Source organism: Nansenia antarctica, assembly GCF_963989245.1.
Source record: "Nansenia antarctica genome assembly, chromosome: 18".
NCBI classification, from domain to species: Eukaryota; Metazoa; Chordata; class Actinopteri; order Argentiniformes; family Microstomatidae; genus Nansenia; species Nansenia antarctica.
This window is the reverse complement of record NC_137691.1, coordinates 20,336,149-20,359,599: the sequence shown is the minus strand read 5'-3', so window position 1 is coordinate 20,359,599 and position 23,451 is coordinate 20,336,149. Positions and strand designations below refer to the sequence as shown.

Here is a 23,451-nt window from a genome sequence, read left to right as displayed (position 1 = left end):
TTTCAATCTCCATTTCCGGAAGTATGCCACTAGTGTCTGCATGTCCTGGCTTAGAATCCCCTCCACAGACTGCCAATTTCCAGCAGAGTACATCACTGCGAGGTCGTCTGCGTAGGCGTTCTTCCGCAAGAGTGTGTTGGGCAGGTCATAGGTGTAGATATTATAGAGGAGGGGGGCCAGGACCGATCCCTGAGGGACGCCGTTCTTAAGGCGTTGAAGCCTGCTTAGCTGTCCGCAACCGGTGGTGAGGGTAAAGCTGCGGTTACGGATGAGCTCCATGATCATTCTGACCATGTGCCTGTCCGGCAGCAGGCGGAGAAGCTTGCAGGTGAGGCCGCGGTATCGTAGGCAGCCGTCAGGTCTATAAAGACGGCCCCGGCCTTCTTTTTTGCCGAAAAGCAATCCTCGATGTCTTGAGTCATAAGGGTGACTTGATCTACGGTCGACCTCCCGCGTCGGAACCCGGCCTGCTCACGTGGGAGCAGCGGGTCGACAATAGGCTAGGTGCACGATCTCCACTACTTCCTGAAAGGCACCTTGCATGAACATATCCTGTCTCACTCTATTGGTTTAATTAATTAATCAGCTGTTACCGCACAGCTGATTAATCAATTAAACCAATAGAGTGAGACAGGATATGTTCATGCAAGGTGCCTTTCAGGAAGTAGTGGAGATCGTGCACCTAGCCTATTGGTTCGATGCGGGTGTAGATGAGACGCTCAAGGATCTTGAAGGGGATGCATAACAGAGAGATGGGACGGTAACTCTTAGGGTCCCCTTCAGGCTTATTCGTTTAGGGATCGCAACAACTAGGGCTCTTCGCCAGATTTTGGGGATCTTGAGTTGGCGCAAACAGGAAGTGAGGAACGCTCTCAGCCAGGACTTCAAGGCGGGTGTGGCATGGAGAATAAGCTCCGGGCAGATGGAATCAGGAATTAGATGCTGGAGGGAAGCAGCGAACTCCTCCGGGGTGAATTCACCGGAGATGAAGTCCCTGCTAGGTGTTGGGGCCCTCCAGAGGTCTGACACTTCTTTTGCCACAAGTCGAGACGACTCGCGGTCTTTGCTCTCGTATGACCCACTTTTCACAAATTGTGATGCGATTTTATTTGCAGAGATGGGGCAGTGACGAGGGGAGTGTCTGGACCTACCAGTGAGATTGTTCATGATACTCCATGCCTTACGGCTGGAGTGCGAGAAGTCGATGGAATCAATAGCCTCCTCCCAGCGCTCCTGTCTTTTACGGCTGAGTCTTGACAGCAAGGCTGTTGCGAGCCTGTCCGACTCAGCTCCTGCAGGGGCCTGGAGGAAGGCGAAGCTCCGAGTAGCATGAAAGCAATGGGTAAGACAGTGAGGACTCCAAGCACTAACTTGGCCCGTGGCCCAATCAATGTGGGGATTGTGTATCTTGAGCCAGGGGAAACCGAGCACCAAGGATGTGAGGGGACAGGCGATTATGTGAAAGCTCAATTCCTCCGATGATTGCCTGACAGGAAGAGTGACAGGAGGAGTATTAAACTTAATTTGGGCTAAGGGGGTGCCATTGAGACCCTTAGCTTTAAGGGGCACCTCTAGAGGTTCCAATTCAATACCCAGCTGCCGGGCTACATCCATATCCATAAAACGTACATCCGCCCCGGAGTCTATTAGGGCAGAGAAGGGCTGGGATTGGCCACGCCACAGAAGATGGGCTTGAAGTAGGGGACAAGAGAGAGGGGAAGTAAGATAGGTCTGGCTCGAACGTAACTCGTCACCTACGGACGAGCCAACTCATCTAGGTGGACGGAGGGGACACAAGGATAGGAAGTGCCCCATGCGTCCGCAGTATAAGCATACATTGGAGTTGACTCAGCGAGTCATTCCTCTGACGTTAAGCGAGCTCTACCGAGGTGCATGGGCTCAGGCTCGGCAATCTCTGTGCATTCTCGGGAGGCCCCGGCATAGGACAGGGGTGATGGCCGGGCCGGAGCTGAGGATGAGGAGGAAGTAAACATGGCTGGAGGAAGTAAACATGGCATTCCCTGCTGCGCTCCCAAAGCCGGTTGTCAATACGAATAGCTAGGATGATAAATTGTTCCAGATTCACCGGTTCATCCCGGGTAGCTAGTTCGTCCTTAAGTTTGTCACTCAACGCTTGTGAAAAAGCGCTCCGGAGTGCCTCATCATTCCACCCGCTCTCTGCAGCGAGGGTATGGAACTCAATGGCTAGCTCAGCCACATTGCGGGAACCTTGACGGAGAGAGTGAAGGCGTTTGGTGGCGTCCCGACCAGCGACAGGATGGTCAAAGACCCTACGCATCTCCACGACGAAGCCCTCATAGGAATTACAAGCCTCCGTCTGGTTATCCCAGACCGCCGCAGCCCAGTCCAGAGCAGGACTCTTCAATAGCCCGATGAGGTAGGCAATGCAAGCTCGGTCTGAGGTGAAAGTCTGGGGCCGTAGCTCGAATAATAGGGAACACTGGAGTAGAAAAGGGCGACATGAACCAAGATCGCCACTATAGCACTCGGGGAGTGGAGCCATGGGTGGGGGGTGGAACCCGGGGAAGGTGCTGGGGAGCTGAGAGACGTGTCGGGTCCGGTGACCGTGGAAGCGAGTATCTTAAAGTTTTAGCTCATCTCCGCGAACAACTCCTCTAGTCTCTGCATGCGTTTCTCGCGCACAGAGAGTTGTCCTCCGAGAGCCATCAGAGCGTCAGTGTTTCACTAGTAGTTTGCCCTGCTCCGAGATGGCTTGTATCACTGATGCTGTGTCTGCTGGGTTTAGTTCCATGGCCAGATCGTACTGTTATGATCAGACAGAGAACCCAAGCGCAGGCACAGAGAAAGTTATAAAGTAAAGAACCCCAATGGGGTGTATTTATTTAAGGGAGTAGCAGAGGATGGTCGATTGGCAAGCGTGGGGGTCAGGCAGGAAAATGCTGATGCTGTGGTTGCAATGTTCTTAAATTTAGCTCTGCAGCTCTTTTATCCTGGCCTGTGCTCCCTTGCTATTGCCCGACATGTTCGCTGCTCCATCATAGGTTTGTCCACTGGTGGTGAATGCTGAACTGTAGTCTACGAACAGCATCCTCACATAGGAGTTCCTCTGGTCCAGGTGGGTGAGGAGAGCAGTGGCAATGGCGTCATCGGTGGATCTGTTTTGCCGATAGACAAATTGGTGGGGGGTCCAGATCGGGTGATAGCAAGTCAAAGACGAGCCCCTTAACCAGCTTCTCACAGCATTTGCTCACTTGGGAAGTGAGAGCGACAAGGCGATAGTTATTTAGGCAAATGATGGCTGATGGGAGCAAAGCACTCTCTGGGTTGCATCAAGCATTGTTGATCATGAAGCATACCCCTCCTCCTTTGCTTTTCCCGGAAAGTTCAGCTGCTCTATCCGCACGGCAGACAGTAAAACCCGAGGGTACGATGGCGTGGTCGGGATGAGTCAGATGTGTGTAAATCTGGCTCTGATACTAGCCAGTGCCTCCCCTCCGATTGACCTCACCGCACATCACTGGTTTTCATCCTACGAAAGATGATTCTCGTCTTGATTCAATTCTAGCCATTACCCTCCTATCCCTGCAAGGACTCTTCACATGACCATACATAATCACTTAATTACTTCTACCTGGGTCACCTCACATGTTCTCAGCATGCAATGGAAAGTCACCATACTGCCAATAAGATAAGATAAACCAGACATATTTATTCACATTTCTTACAGAGGAACAATACATCATACTTTACAAAAGTACTTACATATACAATCAAGGGCGAAACTTCGGTTTGGGAAGTGGGGGACACACAATAAAAACCCCTAGGGGGGTCCGGGGGCATGCCCCCCCACAATTCTTTTTACATTTGAAAGTAAAATGCATCAATTTGGTGCACTTTGAGGGCAAAATTAAGAGGCTAGATCTATACACAAGAATAACACACATCACTCAATACATGCCTTTTGTAGTCCCCTTTTTATGACCCTTCAAGATCTTCTTACCTTTATGTATTCATACTTAGTCATTGTTTACCCTTTAAGATAAAAGATGAATTCAATTAATCACACTTTTAATATGAAGAACATTTATTTATTCTCTTCCATCATCTCTCCCTTCAAAACATTACACAAAGATGTATACAGTATATGGGCCACTCTGAAGTGGTTGTGTATGTGTATTGGAGCTTAAACATGTTCAACTGCACCTCAAGTGACCTCTGGTTTAACTCAGGATACTGGTCCACCAGTTCAATGTCCATCTCCCCAGTTAGGACGTTTTCAGGCCACCCTGATCAAACCTCTCCTTCAGCTGCATGTCCACAGTATCCAGCACCTTGAAGAAGTCAGCTCTGTAGAACTCTTCTGGGGTTGTGGGTGACTGTGCAGTAGCGGCATTGCCAATTAAACGCTTTGGTGGACGGCGGATGTGGGGCATGGTTATGGGCTGAATATTTAGTTTCGTGATCATCTCCATTGCATAGCTGTACATCTCCTGGAACCTCCCCTCGGTTCTCTTTGCCCTCGGGGTGGTCCTCACACACTCTGTATATCATATCAGGGGCTTAAAAAGTCAGCAATTCTCAGCCAGAATATGATGGCTGGCAAAACAATAGCGGATTAAGCATGATTTTTTCAGTTTACGCACGATTATTTTCGTTTAAAAAGTGGGGGGGACAGAATCTAGGTTTTGAAAAGTGGGGAGGACATGTCCCCCCTGTCCCTAATGGAAATTTCGCCAATATAACAATACGCATACTTTCCACTGCCTGCCTGCCTGCCTGTAAACAGTGTGCTACCATCTTTTGACCGATAGCTATATCAGAGCTCCTGTAATTCACTGGATGTAGGTCTAAGATATCCTCATCTTAACTGAACTCTTCCAGTCCAGATTGCATAGTGTATTTACTGATGACTTTATAAACACTACTGTTCATCAATCACAGACACCAATCTAAACATTGTTTGTCACCATGAGACTGCTTCCACTCAGAGCAGGATTTAGGCTACTAACCAAGCAGCATTCTCCATGACATGGTGTTCTGCATCTAAGGTATTCGGTTGTTAAGTCGTGACGTGTTTCCGGGTCCAAAGTTGGCTGAGGCGCTGTCTTCGAAATGCCTCAGTAAAAATAATAATTCATTATATTTACATAGCGCTTTTCCGAGGCTCAAATATGGGACAAATGTGGGAAAACGGGAAAGTGCTGTGTCCCTTGTTGTATGAATAGATCCGAGTCTAAAAAACGATTAAACTTTCATTCTACCGCTGTAGTACACTGGTACTCTGGTGCTTTAGTACACTGATACTCTGGTGCTTTAGTACACTGGTACTCTGGTGCTTTAGTACACTGGTACTCTGGTGCTTTAGTACACTGGTACTCTGGTGCTTTAGTACACTGGTACTCTGGTGCTGTAGTACACTGGTACTCTGGTGCTTTAGTACACTGGTACTCTGGTGCACGGAATCTCTGGTTTGGACCCGGAAATTGCTAAACGTCATGTCTGACGTCAGACTTAACAACCGAATAGTCATGACCAGAGCTGCACTAACTCTAACTCAAGGGATTTCCTTTCTAACTTTATCTGTTCAACATATTCTGTACAATCTACCTATCCCCATATGTTTTTTTAAATAATGTATTGATTCTCAGTGGAATCCCCCAAGGAATACATAATTGCATAACAAACAACGATGCAAAATACACATTTTACGATAATAAATAGTCCTAAAGCGCCCTCCAGTGGCCATGATGAGTTGTGCGTTTCATTTTAAAATAAATGAATGAAACATTTTAAATGAAACGAAAGTGAAAAATAAACTCTGACCCGGTGCAGCTATAGGTTCCCAATACAAAACCCGTCCAAATCCTTTTAGGAAGGACACACTAATATCACACGCGTAGTGAACTCCAGAGCTGGATGGTTAGAGAGCAACCTCAGCAGTGAAACGGCATAACTGAGCTTCATAACATGTCTGAGAGCAGCAATGATATCGACGAGGGTTTTTACTCTAGACAGCTGTAAGTATTTTCAACTCTATAATTTGACACCCGTGATGGAATAACTCTGTGATTTGACATCTTTGTTGTAATAACTCAAAGAACCTCGAAGGACTCATCCCACATGTGTGTTGCCTGTGTCAGATACGTGCTGGGGCATGATGCCATGCGTCGCATGGGGACAGCTGATGTCCTGATAGCTGGCCTGCGTGGGCTGGGGGTGGAGGTCGCCAAGAACGTCATCCTGTCTGGGGTCAAGTCTGTCACTGTCCAGGATGAGGCTGTGGCTGAGTGGATGGATCTCTCCTCTCAGGTACTCTAGAAAACACAATCTACCTTTTAAAAGGAAGGTATATAAGGGAATATGAGGGAATAGGCTTACTGGAAATCTCTCTATCTCCCCTCATCAGAATCAGAATTATTTTATGTTTATATATATATATATATATATATATATATATATATATATATATATATATATATATATATATTGACTTGGTGTGGTTGGTGCACAAGACACAAAGGTACAGACAACAATATAATAAAGACTTCCGAGTGTGGAAGTCCCAGAGTCAACGCGAGGCGGGGGGCTTGCTTGTGAGGCCCACTGGGGAAGAAACTGTTCAAGTGGCGCCAGGTTTCAGGTGGCTCATGTCTCTCCCACAGTTTTTCCTGCTGGAGTCTCACCTTGGCCAGAATCGTGCCAAGACTTCCCTCCCCCAGTTGTCTGCCCTGAACCCCCATGTACAGGTGTCAGCCCATGAGGGACCACTGGATGAGGATCTGCTGCTCCAGTTCCAGGTAGGGCCATGGCCTAGCTGCCTTGAGATTGTCCTACGCACTGTCATTCTCACAGGCACAACAAAGTGTCAGAGTTTGAGAGGCTGACAGGATGTTTGATGTGTTTTATCAGGTGGTGGTGCTCACTGACTCCTCCCTGGATGAACAGCGGCGTTTTGGGGCATTCTGCCATTCAAATGGAATCAAGTTCATTGTAGCTGACACCAAAGGGCTTTGCGGGTGAGGAGGAGGAGGATACTGGCATGTCAAACAATGATAGTGATATGGATGTCATAGTCATAATTATGTATCTTAAAATAGGTTATATTAACGCACAGTGGTTTCAACTGCAAAATAATACCTTTAACCTATACCCTTTGGTTTGCAGGCAGTTGTTCTGTGACTTTGGAGAGGAGTTTGAGGTTTTGGACAAAGATGGGGAGACACCTACATCAGCCATGATAGATCACATCACTAAGGTAATCCCTACCTTTTCCTTGCTGTTTCAGTTTCAGAAATAGTTATAAAAGCAGCAGAACATTGCATAACCTCTGGACCACCTTTGGACATAATAGCTCCTGAAATGAGTATGCCAATGCAGCTGGACAGGATATGTTTGCTTCCTTCTCATTTAGGCGAATCCTGGAATAGTCACTTGTAGCAATGAAAAGCATGGCTTTACAGATGAAAACAGTGTGTCTCTCACTGAAGTGTTTGGCATGACTGAGCTCAACAGCTATGGACCAGTGGAGATCAAAGTCCTGAGTGAGTCCTTAAATGTCAGATGACTATTGTGATTATTGTGATGACTATTGTGACTTATGTGTAAATGATGACCTCCCCTCTCATCGCCAGGCCCCTACTCCTTCAGTATTTGTGACACCTCGGGCTTTTCAGAGTATGAAAAGGGTGGGGTCGCAACTGAGGTCAAAAAGTCTCAGATTCTTAGATTTGTAAGTACTATTCTTTCATATAAGTAGTATTGCCTCCTGTGTTCATATTGATGTAGGGGAGTTAAATCCATGATTATAATCATATTCACATATTGGATCCCAATGTTGACCAATACTGCATTCACTAACATTGCTACATCAGCTCACCATGCTCTACATGTTATAGAAACACCTGGATGAGGCCTTAGTTGACCCTGAGTTACTGGAGATGACCGACGGACCGAAGATGAAACGGCACCAGACCCTGCACCTGGCCTTCCAAGGCCTACATGACTTTGTGAAGAGAGAGGGACGACTCCCTAAGGCCAGATCCCAGGTCACTGTACAAGCATAGCCTATATCGCTTTTTTTTTCTTGCCTTTAAGCTATTTAACACCATTATTCGTGTGGTAAAGCAAGCAACTTTAGAGGCAGTTTCAGGACATTGAGTTAGGGATAGAGAGTCCCTAAAGACACAACTCATGTTCTGCCTTACTTTGGAGTCAGGCCGGCAATCCTCCCTTTGCCATCCTCTATAGTCAGATGCTGAGCTGCTGCTGGCCTTGGTGGTGGAGCTGAATAAGGTGAGGCGGCTGGAGCAGCTGGACGATGCTGTGGTACGGAATCTGGCCTTCGTCGCCCGCGGCAACCTGGCACCTGTCAACGCTCTCATTGGAGGACTGGCAGCCCAGGAAGTCATGAAGGTGAAGTGGGAACCTGATAGGACACTGTGGGCCCTATTATGCACTTCATAAGTCTTAAGCAATAAGACGAGGCGGTAGATCTAAACTTAAGACGTGGAGGCGTGGTCAAGGCCACTTTGCTATTATGCGTGCGGTAGTGGGCACCTAAGACCCGGCGCTAAGCCCAGAAATTAGTCATGGGTGTGTTTTGGGCGTCTTCTCAATCAACCCAATCAGCGTGCCAGGTGCCATTCCCTTTAAGAACCGGCTGCGTTAAGTCATAAGCGCTATGCTATTATGCAGTTCATAGGCGCTAGACTTCATGCACGTTTTGAAACACGAGCGCGCCTCCGCGGTTTGCGCATGCGCGCCGACCCTCGTGTTTCAAAACGTGCATGAAGTCTAAACTTAAGAACTTTTCAAACCACTTCTTAGCGCTAGGCGCAAAGTCAGATCGCAAAATAGCAGGGGCGCCTAGTGCACTTCATTAACATATGAACACTCCCACAATGAGTAATATATGCACGGGAGTCTTACGTCTTATGTGTGGGCGCCTATCGACACCTGCATAATAGCAGTAGCGTGTATGAAGCGCATAATAAGGGTGGCGGTAGGTCTTAACCTGGCGGTGCGTCTTAATTAAGACTTAAGACGGCAAGTTAAGAAGTGCATAATAGGGCCCTGTAGGTGTCAACAGCAATGTCAAGACCTTGTGCTCCTCCAAACAATTCAGTGATATCTCATGATCTCCTCATCATGAAGCTGTAATACATCATTTATAACTGAGTACTCAAAACGTTCAGGTTTTATGTGACCTGAGAGTGCAGTTTCCTGGGATGTCTGTTTTATTTTCTGTTGCTGAGGTATGCATATGTGGCTGGGGGGTATTTATTTGGTCTCTTCAGGCATGTAGTGGGAAGTTCACCCCTCTGCAGCAGTGGCTATACTTCGATGCACTGGAGAGCCTTCCCGAGGACATTGATAAGGAGGAGGAGCAACTGACAGAGAGTACATGTTCACCAGTAAGGTTTTGTCATAACAGCTTATGATTCAGGTTCAGCATACTCAAAACTCTGCATTGAGAAAGCCATGCTTTTACTTTTAATTCATTGAAATCTGTTATGGATACTTGTTCACTGTGTGTGTGTCTAACTGTTTGTCCTCTGGCTCTATTATAGAGAAACAGTCGATATGATGGACAAATTGCTGTGTTTGGAGCAGTCTTCCAGGAGAAGCTAGGTAAACAGAGGTATTTCCTGGTGAGTGCACGTCTCATCGTTATCCACCAGTGGGCGCCACCTGCATAGTGAAATATAAACATCTGGGTTTTCCTTTGGTCACTCACTGCTAGAGTTGGTAATGACACATGCAGGAAACGGTTGTGATTCAGGTGGCATTTCCTGTTAGCATTTGGTCCTGGGCGTGCAGTAACCAGTCAGCACTGCCAAACCCTCTCCCTGTTTCCTTTGCACGTGTTGTTGCTTGCTGCTGTTTGTTTTGTTTTGGTGTGTGTGTGTGTGTGTGTGTGTGTGTGTGTGTGTGTGTGTGTGTGTGTGTGTGTGTGTGTGTGTGTGTGTGTGTGTGTGTGTGTGTGCGTGTGTGTGTGTGTGTGTGTGAGAGAGTGTGTGTGTGTGTGTGTGTGTGTGTGTGTGAGTGTGTGTGATGTTTCTTCATGTGAATATCTATGTATATCTATATGAATATTATATAACGCAATTTGATTTGACAGATCAGAGCGTTCTAACTTCTAATTTCTCATCAGGTTGGGGCTGGTGCTATTGGTTGTGAGCTTCTCAAAAACTTCGCTCTGATTGGGCTTGGTGCTGGAGAGGGTGGGCACATCACTGTGACGGACATGGACTCCATAGAAAGGTCCAACTTGAACCGCCAGTTCCTCTTTAGGTCTCAAGACATCGGGGTGAGAGAAACTCTGTCTATCCTATGTCCACTAGCGTACGTGGTTGGCCCAACCATCTCAGACATTCCATCGCCACGGTCTATTCAAAAGTGTTCCACTTCACTGATTCCTGCTTGACCTGGTTAAGTGGAGGGGTCTAACGGACAGGTTAGAGGTCAGAGAGTTATATTCTGTCCGTATTACATTACATGGGTTCAGTTCCATGTTCACGTTTTGTCCCCGCACTCCTGAACCTTAGCCCCCTGGCTCCCTCTAACGATCATACACTCGTTTTCATGACCGGGTCATTCTGTCACACAGTCACGTTTGAAGAGCGACAACCGGTGATGGCTTTATGAGTCACCCCCTCACCCTAACCCCCCCCCCACCCCCCCAACTGTGTAAAATCAGGACCAAAACATTCTGCAGTTCATTGGAAAAATTATACATTGGAAAAATTGTGCCCACTATACTGTTATATAACTAAACGGCAGTGAGCCAAGCAAAATGTGTATAGCTAGCTGACTGGTTAGTATCTTAAGGTTAGATTGGTTTCCACTGAATTTGAATTTTGCTGAGTGCTTGGCATTGGCTTTATTATGATGTTCCAGATGTCCCTCAGAAGTCAAAAATATACCCAGTACCGCTGTATCAAGTCAACATTTGATGAATGAATGTATACATAGATATACTTCACTGCTGTGTAAATATTTGGGTTTTGCCTTCTACTCACAGTTTTTTTCACAGTTTTCTCTTCTTTAATTTCCCCCTCTTTCTCTCTATCCCTTACTCCCGCTATTGCCGCTCTCTGCTTCCCTGCCTTCTGTGTTCTTTCACTATATTTTCTGCTAATCCCTATTTTCCACCCTGTCATCATACTTTCTATTTTGCAGGAGGCAAAATGTAGTGAAACGGGAGGGACACATTTGTCATGAGCTCACCTCTGAGCCTCTCTTTCCTTCCACAGAGACAGAAATCTGAGGTTGCTGCCCAGGCGGTCAGGGAAATGAACCCTTACATGAACATCACTGCTCACCAGAACCGCCTGGACCCAGACAGTGAACAGGTCTATGGACACCAATTCTTCATGGGGCTGGATGGAGTGGCTGCTGCTCTGGACAATGTGGAAGCTAGTCAGTACCAGTACCTATAGCACTTCTTTCAAAACCATACTAGTGACAGTTACAGCAGCCGTACCGCTGCCTGTAGTTACTGTATATCCCTGGCAACACCTTTCGTAGCCTACTGTCGATCATAATATTACTACCTGCATTGTGCTGTACAGTACTCCAATCAGCACCAGTAACAGTACCATAATTAGTAGTACCAGTGCTACCAATAGAGGTGTTTTCCTCTGGTGTGTGACAGTAATGGCAGTGGTAGTCACATGTGCCACCATCAGTATTAGCACTAATAATCAGCAGCAATCTATTACCAGCTGTCTGATAGAGTTAGCTGGACTCATCCCATAGTGGGAGTCTCAAATGTCATGATGTAACTGACCAGACAACACAAGTCTTCTATATGTGGGGTAGAAGTCACTAAGAAGTTAACCCCAAGTTAAGAGTAAGTGTTGGAGGGAACTTGGCGTACTAATACAACTGTGGGCTTGTCCTATAGGAGTGTACCTTGATGGCCGCTGCGTTCAGCACCAGAGGCCCATGTTGGAGGGGGGCACCCTGGGTAGTAAGGGTCACACCCTAGTGGTGGTGCCCCACCTGACACAGTCCTATGGACCAGGACCAATATCAAGGAATAACAACGCCATTCCTCTGTGCACCCTGAAGAACTTCCCACACCGCATAGAGCACACCCTACAGGTGAGGCATGGAAACACACTCTGGTACAAAATAGATTTTGTGTTGAATCTTTGTAACTTACCCTTTCGTCAACTTCTCCCCTCTCTGTGTGGTTCATGCATATCTCAACGTTGACTACACTTCATCCATATAGGACTCAATTTGTCTCTGAATCCCCCGCAATACACACACACAACTGATTTAGAATGGAAAGTCTTCTACACTCTTAACTCAACTCACTCCAGAGTTAATAAGGTTTTGTGGGGGATTCAGCCAAAAAAGAGGGTGTATCTGAGTGAGCTTTGAATTGAACACCACAGTAAGCCAGACCAACTTTATGTCTCTGTCATTCTAGTGGGCCAGAGACCATTTCGAGGGACTCTTTAAGCAAGCAGCTGAAAACGTGAATCAGTACTTGAGGTAAGTCGATCCATCTCTCATAACACACCTCTCTCAGTTGATCTTGCAAACACGATCAGCAGAAATAGAGTCTTTAAACCATACTTTCACCACAAAGACTGCTCACGTTTCATTGAAACTCATGGTCATGCTAAATTGTATACCACTGTGCCCACACTAGCCAATTCAGCTCTTTCACCCTGCTAGATCTGCAACCAGCTGTAGAGCAACCATCGAACATTACGCCATTCCCTCCCCTCGCTTGAAACACTGTTTTACACAGACAGCCTTGCTCCTAATGATGTTCCGTGCCCTGCATGTGAGGGTGTGTGGGGTACAGTGGCGGACTCAGGCTGTTTGAAGGGCAGGGGCGAAAAGAAAAAAAGGGCACCTACTGCACAACATGGGACCCCATCAGTGCACATGGTCAAGTTTAGACCATTGGAAGGGCAGCCAATAGGGCACATCCTCTAATTTTGCCACTCAAAAGGGCACTTTAGTGCGACGTTTTTCAACGGTGGGGGCACATGGTCTAGTTTAGACCATTGGAGGGGCACCAATAGGGCACGTCCTCTCATTTTGGCACTCAAAAGGGCACTTAAGACAGACGTTTTTCAGCCGTGGGGGCCCCCCCTGCCCCCCTACTGAGTCCGCCAGTGGTGGGGTAGGAACCAGGCTCAGAGAGGACACCAGACAAGGGAATGCAGTTGAAAGGCAAAGACACTTTATTTGAAGTTGTCCACAGAGTAGACAGGAACAAACTGTTATTTCATGCGGCGGTCTCTGCTGCCCCTTAGTGTCCAGATGGAACTGTGACACTGCAGATGGCCATGGAGTAGTTGGGAGTTGATTTGTTTGTTGTTAAATAAGAGGTCGGGGCAGTTTGGGTTCAGCAGTAAACCTCAGGTAAAAAGAGTCCCTGCTGGGTAAAAGCCCTCTCTCACCAGGGGGCTTTTCTCTCATGTGGACCTCCGAGCCTCTCCACCCCCTGGGTCAGGAGCCATAACACAGTGAGTTAGCTAATTAGAGAGGTCCATAACTCTTAGTGTCTACCAAAAGGTCCACGGGCTAGTTTTATTGAGATACGTTACGATGGTTTAATTAAGTACAGTACCAGCTGACCTAGACTAGTGGTTTGATGTGGTTAGTTTTGGCTATGACTGAATCCGTTTCAGTTCTTTGTCTGTGGGGATTTGAGTGTGACAATGTGTCTGAGCTCTGTTGCTCTGGAGCCCTCTTAATCAGTCCCAGGAAGAGTGTAGTTAAGAGTCATGGTCTGTGTGTCTGTTAGGGGCTCAAGGTATCTTAGAGAGATTTCTTGTAAGCCCCCTAAATGGTAGAGAAGCCCCCTTGCCCTGGAGTAGAGAAGGACCTCACCCAGCCCCACAGACACAGACCCTGAGCCCTGAGATCCTCTCACCGTCTCTCCCTCCCAACCCCCGTACTGGAACCATATGGGAAACCCTCCAGGAAATCTGCTTCTGATATAAAGACTTCAGAGAGAGTTCTGGCATTTAGGAAATAGAGGGGATACATGTAATGTCATCAAGATGCAATCAATGGCAGGCCTAGATAGCATAGATTGCTATTACTTGTGCTATCTAGCATTTCACCTCTTCGTCACAAAAATGACTACCCACATCATGGTCCAGGTTTACCATAATTATAGGGAGTCACAGTCTGTGAGGTGAATATGAGGAAGAATGAAGCTTCCTTTAACAAGCCCCTCTTACCAAACCATATGTATGTTGTGAAACTGACAACCTCAAACTGCCGCCATACTTCCTGTTTAGGTCCACTTGAGTGTAACCGTCTGTAGGGGGGTCTGCTTCATCTTCATCTGTCTTTCCTGTGTGCTGCTGTTTAAAGTAAGCTAGCGGTGTGTTTATACAGGAACCTGGGCCATGGTGCAGGAACCAGCCAGGCACTTGGCTGTTATGTGCTCTGCTATGGAGCAGCACACTGCGCTGTACAGTGCACACAACAACACCACCCCTGCCCTACACTGACTACTTCCTTCCCCTCAGATGCAAGCTGACCCCTTGCCCAGTTTCAAAGGAGGCCCCCTAACCTCTTCTCACATACCCACCAACAGTGCTAGCGCTCAACTGACATTGTGCAGTTTTACCCATTTTCCTGCTCACCAGACAGACATCAGAGCGGGCGAGGGTGAATTAGAATCTCTTGAGCTGTCTATGTACGTATGCACCGACTAAGCCCCTAGAATAGCCTCAATGTAATGGAGTGTGTAACTTCATTGACATTCAGGTTGACCATTACAAGAGGACACAGTTGGATGTCAGTGTTTGTCCGGAGCAGGATACTGGAACCTATACTGGACAGGGCTTTGTTGCTCCTGTCTCTACTCAGTTATTGTAGACGCGCTCTGTCAGAACAATGGGAGTCAATCCGTCTGTTTTAGAGGATGAACCCTGGGGGGGGGGGGGAGAGAGAGGAGTATGTTTTGTATTGTTGTGAGACCATGAGAGAATTAGCTTTAAATCTAAACTCATCCTGCCCACCTACCTTACATCATCCTATTTTGTTTGTTCCTTTTTTCCTCCCATCTTTCTCAGGTGTATCATCCCCTTGAAAGGGATAACATAGAGGTCCATTAGCTTGTGCTTATTGTAATGCAGTTGTTCTGCTGTTCCCTGCAGTGGCACTAGCTTTGTGGAACGTACGCTGGGCCGTGGGGAGGCCGAGGCCCTGGAGGTCCTGGAGGGGGTGTGGGGAGCCGTAGGGGGGCAGCGTCCGGCAGGCTGGGAGGACTGTGTCGGATGGGCTCGTCGTCAGTGGGAGACCCTCTACAACAACGACATCAGACAACTGCTGCACTGCTTCCCCCCCGAACAGGTAACACAACACACACTGGAAAACCACACTAAAGCTGCGTGCACACCGCGGACCGTGACCCACCGTTCTGGCGCAACCTGGTGGGATGGGCTTGACGTACTTCAACGTGCGATGCAGATGCAAAGCTCTACTCGTGTTGCTAGCGAAGTTTCCCACAGAAGTGGGGAAAAAAACGTCAGATAAGATATATAAATGGGTTATTTTGATAAACTGGACACATTTTGTGAATATATATGGTTACTTTCTCACCTGAAAACATATAAAAACTTCATAAAATGACATATTAACACTTGTAGAGCCAAATTACAGATTTTAGCCAATGGCGGCCAAAATTTAGGATTTTACATCTGATAGATAGATAGACTTTATTTGTCATTGCTACAGTACAGGTACCAAACAACGAAATTTAGGAGGGGAGGCTCCCCTGGTGTTTAGGAAAGGAAAAAGAAACACATTTTAGAAAAAGCATAGATGCATAAAATCACAAGAAGGTAAGGAGCTGGTTTACATCAATAGAGGCTATGTACACAATCCACTGTGCTATACTGCACAGATAGTCAACTAGGGTTGTCATATTTCACAAGAAAGTATTTTTTCACATTATTTTAAAGTGTCACAGTTTGCAGGCTTGAAAATGTACATGTTTGTGCCTCAGCACTAGCTGCCATACAATCCGTCCGGACTGTCCTGGGCCCATAACTTAGGCCTTTTCTGTGTTCAGGGCCTTGACGGCCCTGTGGTAGAAGCTGTCCTTCAGTCTGTTTGTCTTAGCGGCCGGGGTCCTGTACCTCCTGTTCGAGGGCAGCTTGACAAAGTGTTCGTGCCCAGGGTGGGTCGGGTCCTTGGAGATCTTGGAGGCCCTCCTGAGACAGCGTGTTTTGTACAGCTCCTCCAGAGAGGGGAGGGGGGCGCCGGTGATCTTCTGTGCTGTTCTCACGACTCTCTGTAGATCGCTTCTCTCCGCTGCCGTGCAGCTGTGGAACCAATTGGAGATGCCGAAGGTGAGGATGCTCTCCACTGCGCCGTGGTAGAAGGCCACCAGCATCTCCTTCTTGCTGTGTTGTTTCTTGAGGCATCTCAGGGTGTATAGCCGCTGTTGTGCCCTCTTGATGGTGCCTTTAGTGTTGTGTCCCAGGAATCGGAGGTTTGAGACTATCTCCACGCTCTCTCCGTCGATGAGCAGGGGCAGGATCTCGGACTTTTTCCTCCTGAAGTCTACGATGAATTCCTGGGTCTTTGACTTGTTTAGCAGCAGGTTGTTAACCTTGCACAGCTTGCTCAATTGCTCTACCTCATCCCTGTACGCCGCCTCGTCCCCCCCCGAGATACATCCCACCACGGTGGTGTCGTCTGCAAACTTTACGATGTAGTTGCTGGGGTGGATGGGGGTGAAGTCGTGGGTGTAGAGGTTGTAGAGGATGGGGCTTAGCACGCAGCCCTGGGGTGACCCAGTGCTGAGGCTGAGGGCTGTGGAGGTGTGGGGGCCCACCCGCACCCTCTGGGGGCGGTCGGTCAGGAAGTCCTTGATCCACGCACATATAGAGTGTGATAGACCCAGGTCTAGTAGTTTGGTCACTAGCCTGTCTGGAAGGATGGTGTTAAAGGCGGAGCTGAAGTCCACGAAGAGCAGTCTCGCGTAGCTGTTTCCCCTCTCCAGGTGGGATAGAGTGGCGTGGAGAGTCGTCGCTATGGCGTCCTCTGTGGACCTGTGGGCTCTGTAGGCGAACTGGTATGGATCCAGGTTGGGCGGGAGGCGTGTGAGTATGTGGGCCCGGACTAGTTTCTCGAAGCACTTCATGATGATTGGTGTGAGTGCCACCGGGCGGTAGTCGTTTAGGCAGCTCACCGTGCTTTTCTTCGGGACTGGGATGATAGTTGAGGTTTTCAGGCAGGGTGGGACGGTGGCCTGGGACAGGGACTGGTTAAAGATGTTGGTGAAAACCCCGGCCAGCTGGTCGGCGCAGTCTCTCAGCACCCGTCCCAGGACGCCATCCGGCCCCGAGGCTTTCCTGGGGTCCACCGCCTTCAGTACGCGTCTCACCTCGTGCTCTGTGAGGGTGAGGCTGCTGAGAGCTGGAGAGAGTGGTGTCTGTGTTGTGGTTACCTCCGTTCGCCCCTCGTCGAACCGGGCGTAGAAGGTGTTCAGCTTTCCCGCCAGCAGGGGGTCGTCCTCTGCGGCTGTGAGCCTGTTGGCTCTGAAGTTTGTCATCTGCTGAACCCCCTGCCACATCCGCCTGGAGTCGTTGCTCAGGAGGCATTCCTCAATCTTCTCTCTGTGCTCTGCCTTGGCCGCTTTGATGCCGCGCTTTAGGTTGGCCCTGAGGTGAGAGCTCTGGGCAAGAAACTACTTCCGGTTTACTTCCGGTTGTTTTAACGGATCCAACGCAACGCAAAAAGCTGAATTTTTTTGACTGATTGGCGCACCCTGACGGTCAAGAAACGCAATGCAGAGCAAGGCAACTGATCAACGCAACGGCCCCATTGAGATGAATGACTTCCGGTGCAACGCAATGGCCATGTGTGCACGCAGCTTTAGAACCATTAACAGGGTATCCGCGGTGTCTTGAAAAGTATTAAAAGTTGATAAATACATTTGGGGAAAATCAAGACCCTTAATAAGTATTAAAAAGTCTTATCACGATTTTATGAGGTCTTGAATTTTTTAGGTATTTTCTGAATTAGACTCTGTCCAAAGAGTTTGAGTCCTAAAAACGTTTAGTAAAAGTTTGTGAATTCATTAGTTTTATTATAAAACAAAGATGAACCGGAAAGTCTGTTGTATGATAGTGGTCTAGTCTATTGCAAACTAAAACTGTTAAGTTAAAGGTGTCACTGATGTAAACAATTACAGCTCGAAGTGGCGGTGAGGTCTGGAAAAATGTTGACAAGGTCTTTAAAAAGTCTTAGAAAGGTATTGAAATGAACCTCAAGATTCCTGTATATACCCTGCTTAAGAGCCCTGCCTGACCCAGATCCTGAATCCAGATCGTGGGTAATGGACTTTTCTCTCAGTAATGTTGTGGTGTGGTTTATGAACATATGGTGGCACTGTTGGTGTTATGGTCAGATAGGGAACCCAAGCACAGACACAGACCAGAGAAGAATGTATATTTATTTAAGGGAGTAGGCAGATAGGATGGTCGTAAGGCAAGCGGGGGGTCAGGCAGGAGAAGTAGTCGGCAGGCAGGGGTTAGGCAGGAGGAGTAGTCTGCAGGTAGGCAGGGGTTTAGGCAGGAGGAGTAGTCTGCAGGCAGGCAGGGGCTTAGGCAGGAGGAGTAGTCGGCAGGCGGGAGGAGTAGTCTGCAGGCAGGAGGAGTAGTCTGCAGGCAGGAGGAGTAGTCTGCAGGCAGGAGGAGTAGTCTGCAGGCAGGAGGAGTAGTCTGCAGGCGGGAGGAGTAGTCGGCAGGCGGGAGGAGTAGTCGGCAGGCAGGAGGAGTAGTCTGCAGGCAGGAGGAGTAGTCTGCAGGCAGGAGGAGTAGTCTGCAGGCAGGAGGAGTAGTCTGCAGGCAGGAGGAGTAGTCTGCAGGCGGGAGGAGTAGTCTGCAGGCGGGAGGAGTAGTCGGCAGGCGGGAGGAGTAGTCTGCAGGCAGGAGGAGTAGTCTGCAGGCGGGAGGAGTAGTCTGCAGGCGGGAGGAGTAGTCTGCAGGCGGGAGGAGTAGTCGGCAGGCGGGAGGAGTAGTCGGCAGGCAGGAGGAGTAGTCTGCAGGCGGAGGAGTAGTCGGCAGGCGGGAGGAGTAGTCTGCAGGCAGGAGGAGTAGTCGGCAGGCAGGAGGAGTAGTCTGCAGGCGGGAGCAGTAGTCTGCAGGCAGGAGGAGTAGTCTGCAGGCGGGAGGAGTAGTCTGCAGGCGGGAGGAGTAGTCTGCAGGCGGGAGGAGTAGTCGGCAGGCGGGAGGAGTAGTCTGCAGGCAGGAGGAGTAGTCTGCAGGCAGGAGGAGTAGTCTGCAGGCAGGAGGCGTAGTCTGCAGGCAGGAGGAGTAGTCTGCAGGCAGGAGGAGTAGTCTGCAGGCAGGAGGAGTAGTCTGCAGGCAGGAGGAGTAGTCTGCAGGCAGGAGGAGTAGTCGGCAGGCGGGAGGAGTAGTCGGCAGGCGGGCAGGGGCTTAGGCAGGAGGAGTAGTCGGCAGGCGGGAGGAGTAGTCTGCAGGCAGGAGGAGTAGTCTGCAGGCAGGAGGAGTAGTCGGCAGGCAGGAGGAGTAGTCGGCAGGCAGGAGGAGTAGTCGGCAGGCAGGGGTTTAGGCAGGAGGAGTAGTCTGCAGGCAGGAGGAGTAGTCTGCAGGCAGGAGGAGTAGTCTGCAGGCAGGAGGAGTAGTCTGCAGGCAGGAGGAGTAGTCTGCAGGCGGGAGGAGTAGTCGGCAGGCGGGAGGAGTAGTCTGCAGGCGGGAGGAGTAGTCTGCAGGCGGGAGGAGTAGTCTGCAGGCAGGCAGGGGCTTAGGCAGGAGGAGTATTACTACTACCTCTCCTACTGTCCTCTCCTACTGTCCTCTCCTACTCTCCTCTCCTACTCTCCTTCCTTACTGTCCTCTCCTACTGTCCTCTCCTACTGTCCTCTCCTACTGTCCTCTCCTACTCTCCTCCCTTACTGTCCTCTCCTACTGTCCTCTCCTACTCTCCTCTCCTACTCTCCTCCCTTACTGTCCTCTCCTACTGTCCTCTCCTACTCTCCTCCCTTACTGTCCTCTCCTACTCTCCTCCCTTACTGTCCTTAATTAATTTGAATGCTGCTGTTTAAATTGTTTTAACTTTAAACCAGTTGGTCACTGAGTACTGCAGAGTACTGTTTTTGTTGCTTGAATAAAGGCTGGCAGTCTTTAATAGCCAACTGTTGTTGTGGACTATATACTGGGGAAGTATTTGTTATTATTCAGGAGTAAAACAATAAATACAAATATCGGATTGATATCGGTATCGCAGATACCTGAAGCCCAGGTATCGGTAGTGAAAAAATGGGATCGGGACATCCCTATAGATAACTGGTCTTAAGTAGACATAAACATAGATAACTGGTCTTAAGTAAGAAGTCTGCAGGCAGGAGGAGTAGTCTGCAGGCAGGAGGAGTAGTCGGCAGGCAGGAGGAGTAGTCTGCAGGCGGGAGGAGTAGTCGGCAGGCAGGAGGAGTAGTCGGCAGGCAGGAGGAGTAGTCTGCAGGCAGGAGGAGTAGTCTGCAGGCAGGAGGAGTAGTCTGCAGGCAGGAGGAGTAGTCGGCAGGCAGGAGGAGTAGTCGGCAGGCAGGAGGAGTAGTCGGCAGGCAGGAGGAGTAGTCTGCAGGCAGGAGGAGTGGTCTGCAGGCGGGAGGAGTAGTCTGCAGGCGGGAGGAGTAGTCTGCAGGCAGGAGGAGTCGTCTGCAGGCAGGAGGAGTAGTCTGCAGGCGGGAGGAGTAGTCGGCAGGCAGGAGGAGTAGTCTGCAGGCAGGAGGAGTAGTCTGCAGGCAGGAGGAGTAGTCTGCAGGCGGGAGGAGTAGTCGGCAGGCAGGAGGAGTAGTCTGCAGGCAGGAGGAGTAGTCTGCAGGCAGGAGGAGTAGTCTGCAGGCAGGAGGAGTAGTCTGCAGGCAGGAGGAGTAGTCTCCAGGCAGGAGGAGTAGTCTCCAGGCAGGAGGAGTAGTCTGCAGGCAGGAGGAGTAGTCTGCAGGCAGGAGGAGTAGTCTGCAGGCGGGAGGAGTAGTCGGCAGGCAGGAGGAGTAGTCTGCAGGCAGGAGGAGTAGTCTGCAGGCAGGAGGAGTAGTCTGCAGGCAGGAGGAGTAGTCGGCAGGCAGGAGGAGTAGTCGGCAGGCAGGAGGAGTAGTCTGCAGGCAGGAGGAGTAGTCTGCAGGCAGGAGGAGTAGTCTGCAGGCAGGAGGAGTCGTCTGCAGGCAGGAGGAGTAGTCTGCAGGCAGGAGGAGTAGTCTGCAGGCAGGAGGAGTAGTCTGCAGGCAGGAGGAGTAGTCTGCAGGCAGGAGGAGTAGTCTGCAGGCAGGAGGAGTAGTCGGCAGGCAGGAGGAGTAGTCTGCAGGCAGGAGGAGTAGTCTGCAGGCAGGAGGAGTAGTCTGCAGGCAGGAGGAGTAGTCGGCAGGCGGGAGGAGTAGTCTGCAGGCGGGTGAATTCCACTATAATTCTATATGAATTCTATATTTAGAATTCATAAATATATAAAATTCAGAATAGAGGATGTACTCTACTGTATGGGGGGGGGGGGAACATTATAACAGGATGTACTCTACTGTATATAAATATAGAAATATAGAATTCTATATTTATGAATTCTGATTTAGAGACAATAGTAGGTCTACAGTGCACACATATGCCCATGGAGTAGTCGGCAGGCAGGAGGAGTAGTCGGCAGGCGGGAGGAGTAGTCGGCAGGCAGGAGGAGTAGTCTGCAGGCAGGAGGAGTAGTCTGCAGGCAGGAGGAGTAGTCTGCAGGCAGGAGGAGTAGTCTGCAGGCGGGAGGAGTAGTCTGCAGGCAGGAGGAGTAGTCTGCAGGCAGGAGGAGTAGTCTCCAGGCAGGAGGAGTAGTCGGCAGGCAGGAGGAGTAGTCGGCAGGCAGGAGGAGTAGTCTGCAGGCAGGAGGAGTAGTCTGCAGGCAGGAGGAGTAGTCTGCAGGCAGGAGGAGTAGTCTGCAGGCAGGAGGAGTAGTCTGCAGGCAGGAGGAGTAGTCTGCAGGCAGGAGGAGTAGTCGGCAGGCAGGAGGAGTAGTCGGCAGGCAGGAGGAGTAGTCTGCAGGCAGGAGGAGTAGTCTGCAGGCAGGAGGAGTAGTCGGCAGGCAGGAGGAGTAGTCGGCAGGCAGGAGGAGTAGTCTGCAGGCAGGAGGAGTAGTCTGCAGGCAGGAGGAGTAGTCTGCAGGCAGGCAAGGGTCAGGCCTGTAGGGCAGGCAGGCAGGAGTTTTGATTGATTGAAAACTTTATTAGAAGATTTGCAGAAGTAGGTACATGAAAGTACATATTACATACAAGGTCAACTAACAGGATAAAAACCCAAGAAAGCCATTGGCTTATTTCAATTGGGGTCCTTGATTCTCAATTCATCGTTACATGCAAGACAGACAAAAAAACTAGTACTATCTACAAGATAATACAGACAAATAACTAGTACTATCTACAAGATAAACATACATCCATCATGGGAAGAACAATACAACAAAACATAAGGTATGTACAGCGGGTAGGACAGGTGGGGACATACACCACAGGTGGGGGCGGGGGACAAAACACAAAGTATGTACAGTGGGTAGTTCGGGTCTTTTAATCTGATTTTTGATTTAGAGGGTCCAGTTACGGATTGCAGCCTCCTGTAAATGTTTTTTGAGAGTGGTTTTGAAGGTGGGCAGTGTTTTGCACTCCTTTAAGATTATAGGAAGGGCGTTCCACATTTTTACTGCATAGTTTGCAAACGAGTTTAACCCCTTCAGGGTTTGACGCTTACCTTTTCCCCAGGTAGCACTGTGCTACCATGTCAAAAAATTTAGTAGCACACCAACAATTTCAGTAGCACAATGAAAATTGCGCAATTTTCGTATGACGACAACAAATTATCATAATCATAACATATCAGAATTATCATAACCGGCTCTTGGCCGTAATAAAAATGGAGACTCACACAATGTAAAGGGGAAGTAAGAATATTCATTTATTAATAAATGATTCATGAATAAATAAATAATTAAGCCCAGGCGAGATAGTGTGCGGAATTGATCTTCACAGCAAGGTCTTCTCTCATGGCATCCGCTATCTGCCCGATCATGTCAGCGCATCGTTTGTCATTACTATAGGTTGGATTTAATTCAACGCCATTTTTCTTGTGAAGGGCGAATAATTTGTGGAATTTAATAAATGGGATCTCTTCTTTTGCCACGTAGTAAGCGATGTTAAACTTTAACTTGAGCTGTCTTTTAATTTCCTCACTGGAGCTAGCCTTCTGGCGTCCAACAGCTTTCTCAAGGGGCTTGTTCTGAGCTGACATGAAAGCTTCCCTGCATTTCACATGTTTGCGAGACAGACCATGTTTTTTCACTGTGTCGCGTTTCAGCTGTGCGTCTCCTGACACAAACGCGGTCTTTCCAGCTAACTTCATGTGGGCGACACACCACTTGCAATACATCTTCCCTTCCTTCAGCAACAGCCACGGGAAAGATGTTTGCCACTCGGCACTGTACCTGTAG

General features: G+C 48.9%; 1 protein-coding gene across 1 annotated transcript in view; it reads left to right on the top strand.

Annotated features, from left to right (window-relative positions):
• Positions 1–5,949: 5,949 nt before the first annotated feature.
• uba7 (ubiquitin-like modifier activating enzyme 7) overlaps positions 5,950–23,451 on the top strand; it is a gene marked incomplete at both ends in the record, with an annotated part of 60,670 nt that continues 43,168 nt past the window's right edge. The window contains 16 exons of the mRNA XM_080548155.1: positions 5,950–5,999; positions 6,123–6,291; positions 6,645–6,779; positions 6,892–6,998; positions 7,147–7,237; positions 7,394–7,523; positions 7,614–7,711; positions 7,878–8,027; positions 8,230–8,394; positions 9,279–9,395; positions 9,552–9,632; positions 10,136–10,291; positions 11,238–11,403; positions 11,891–12,090; positions 12,425–12,489; positions 15,129–15,324. Coding sequence (XP_080404281.1) covers positions 5,950–5,999; positions 6,123–6,291; positions 6,645–6,779; positions 6,892–6,998; positions 7,147–7,237; positions 7,394–7,523; positions 7,614–7,711; positions 7,878–8,027; positions 8,230–8,394; positions 9,279–9,395; positions 9,552–9,632; positions 10,136–10,291; positions 11,238–11,403; positions 11,891–12,090; positions 12,425–12,489; positions 15,129–15,324 — 2,076 coding nt within the window. The remainder of the gene's footprint in view (positions 6,000–6,122; positions 6,292–6,644; positions 6,780–6,891; positions 6,999–7,146; positions 7,238–7,393; positions 7,524–7,613; positions 7,712–7,877; positions 8,028–8,229; positions 8,395–9,278; positions 9,396–9,551; positions 9,633–10,135; positions 10,292–11,237; positions 11,404–11,890; positions 12,091–12,424; positions 12,490–15,128; positions 15,325–23,451) is intronic.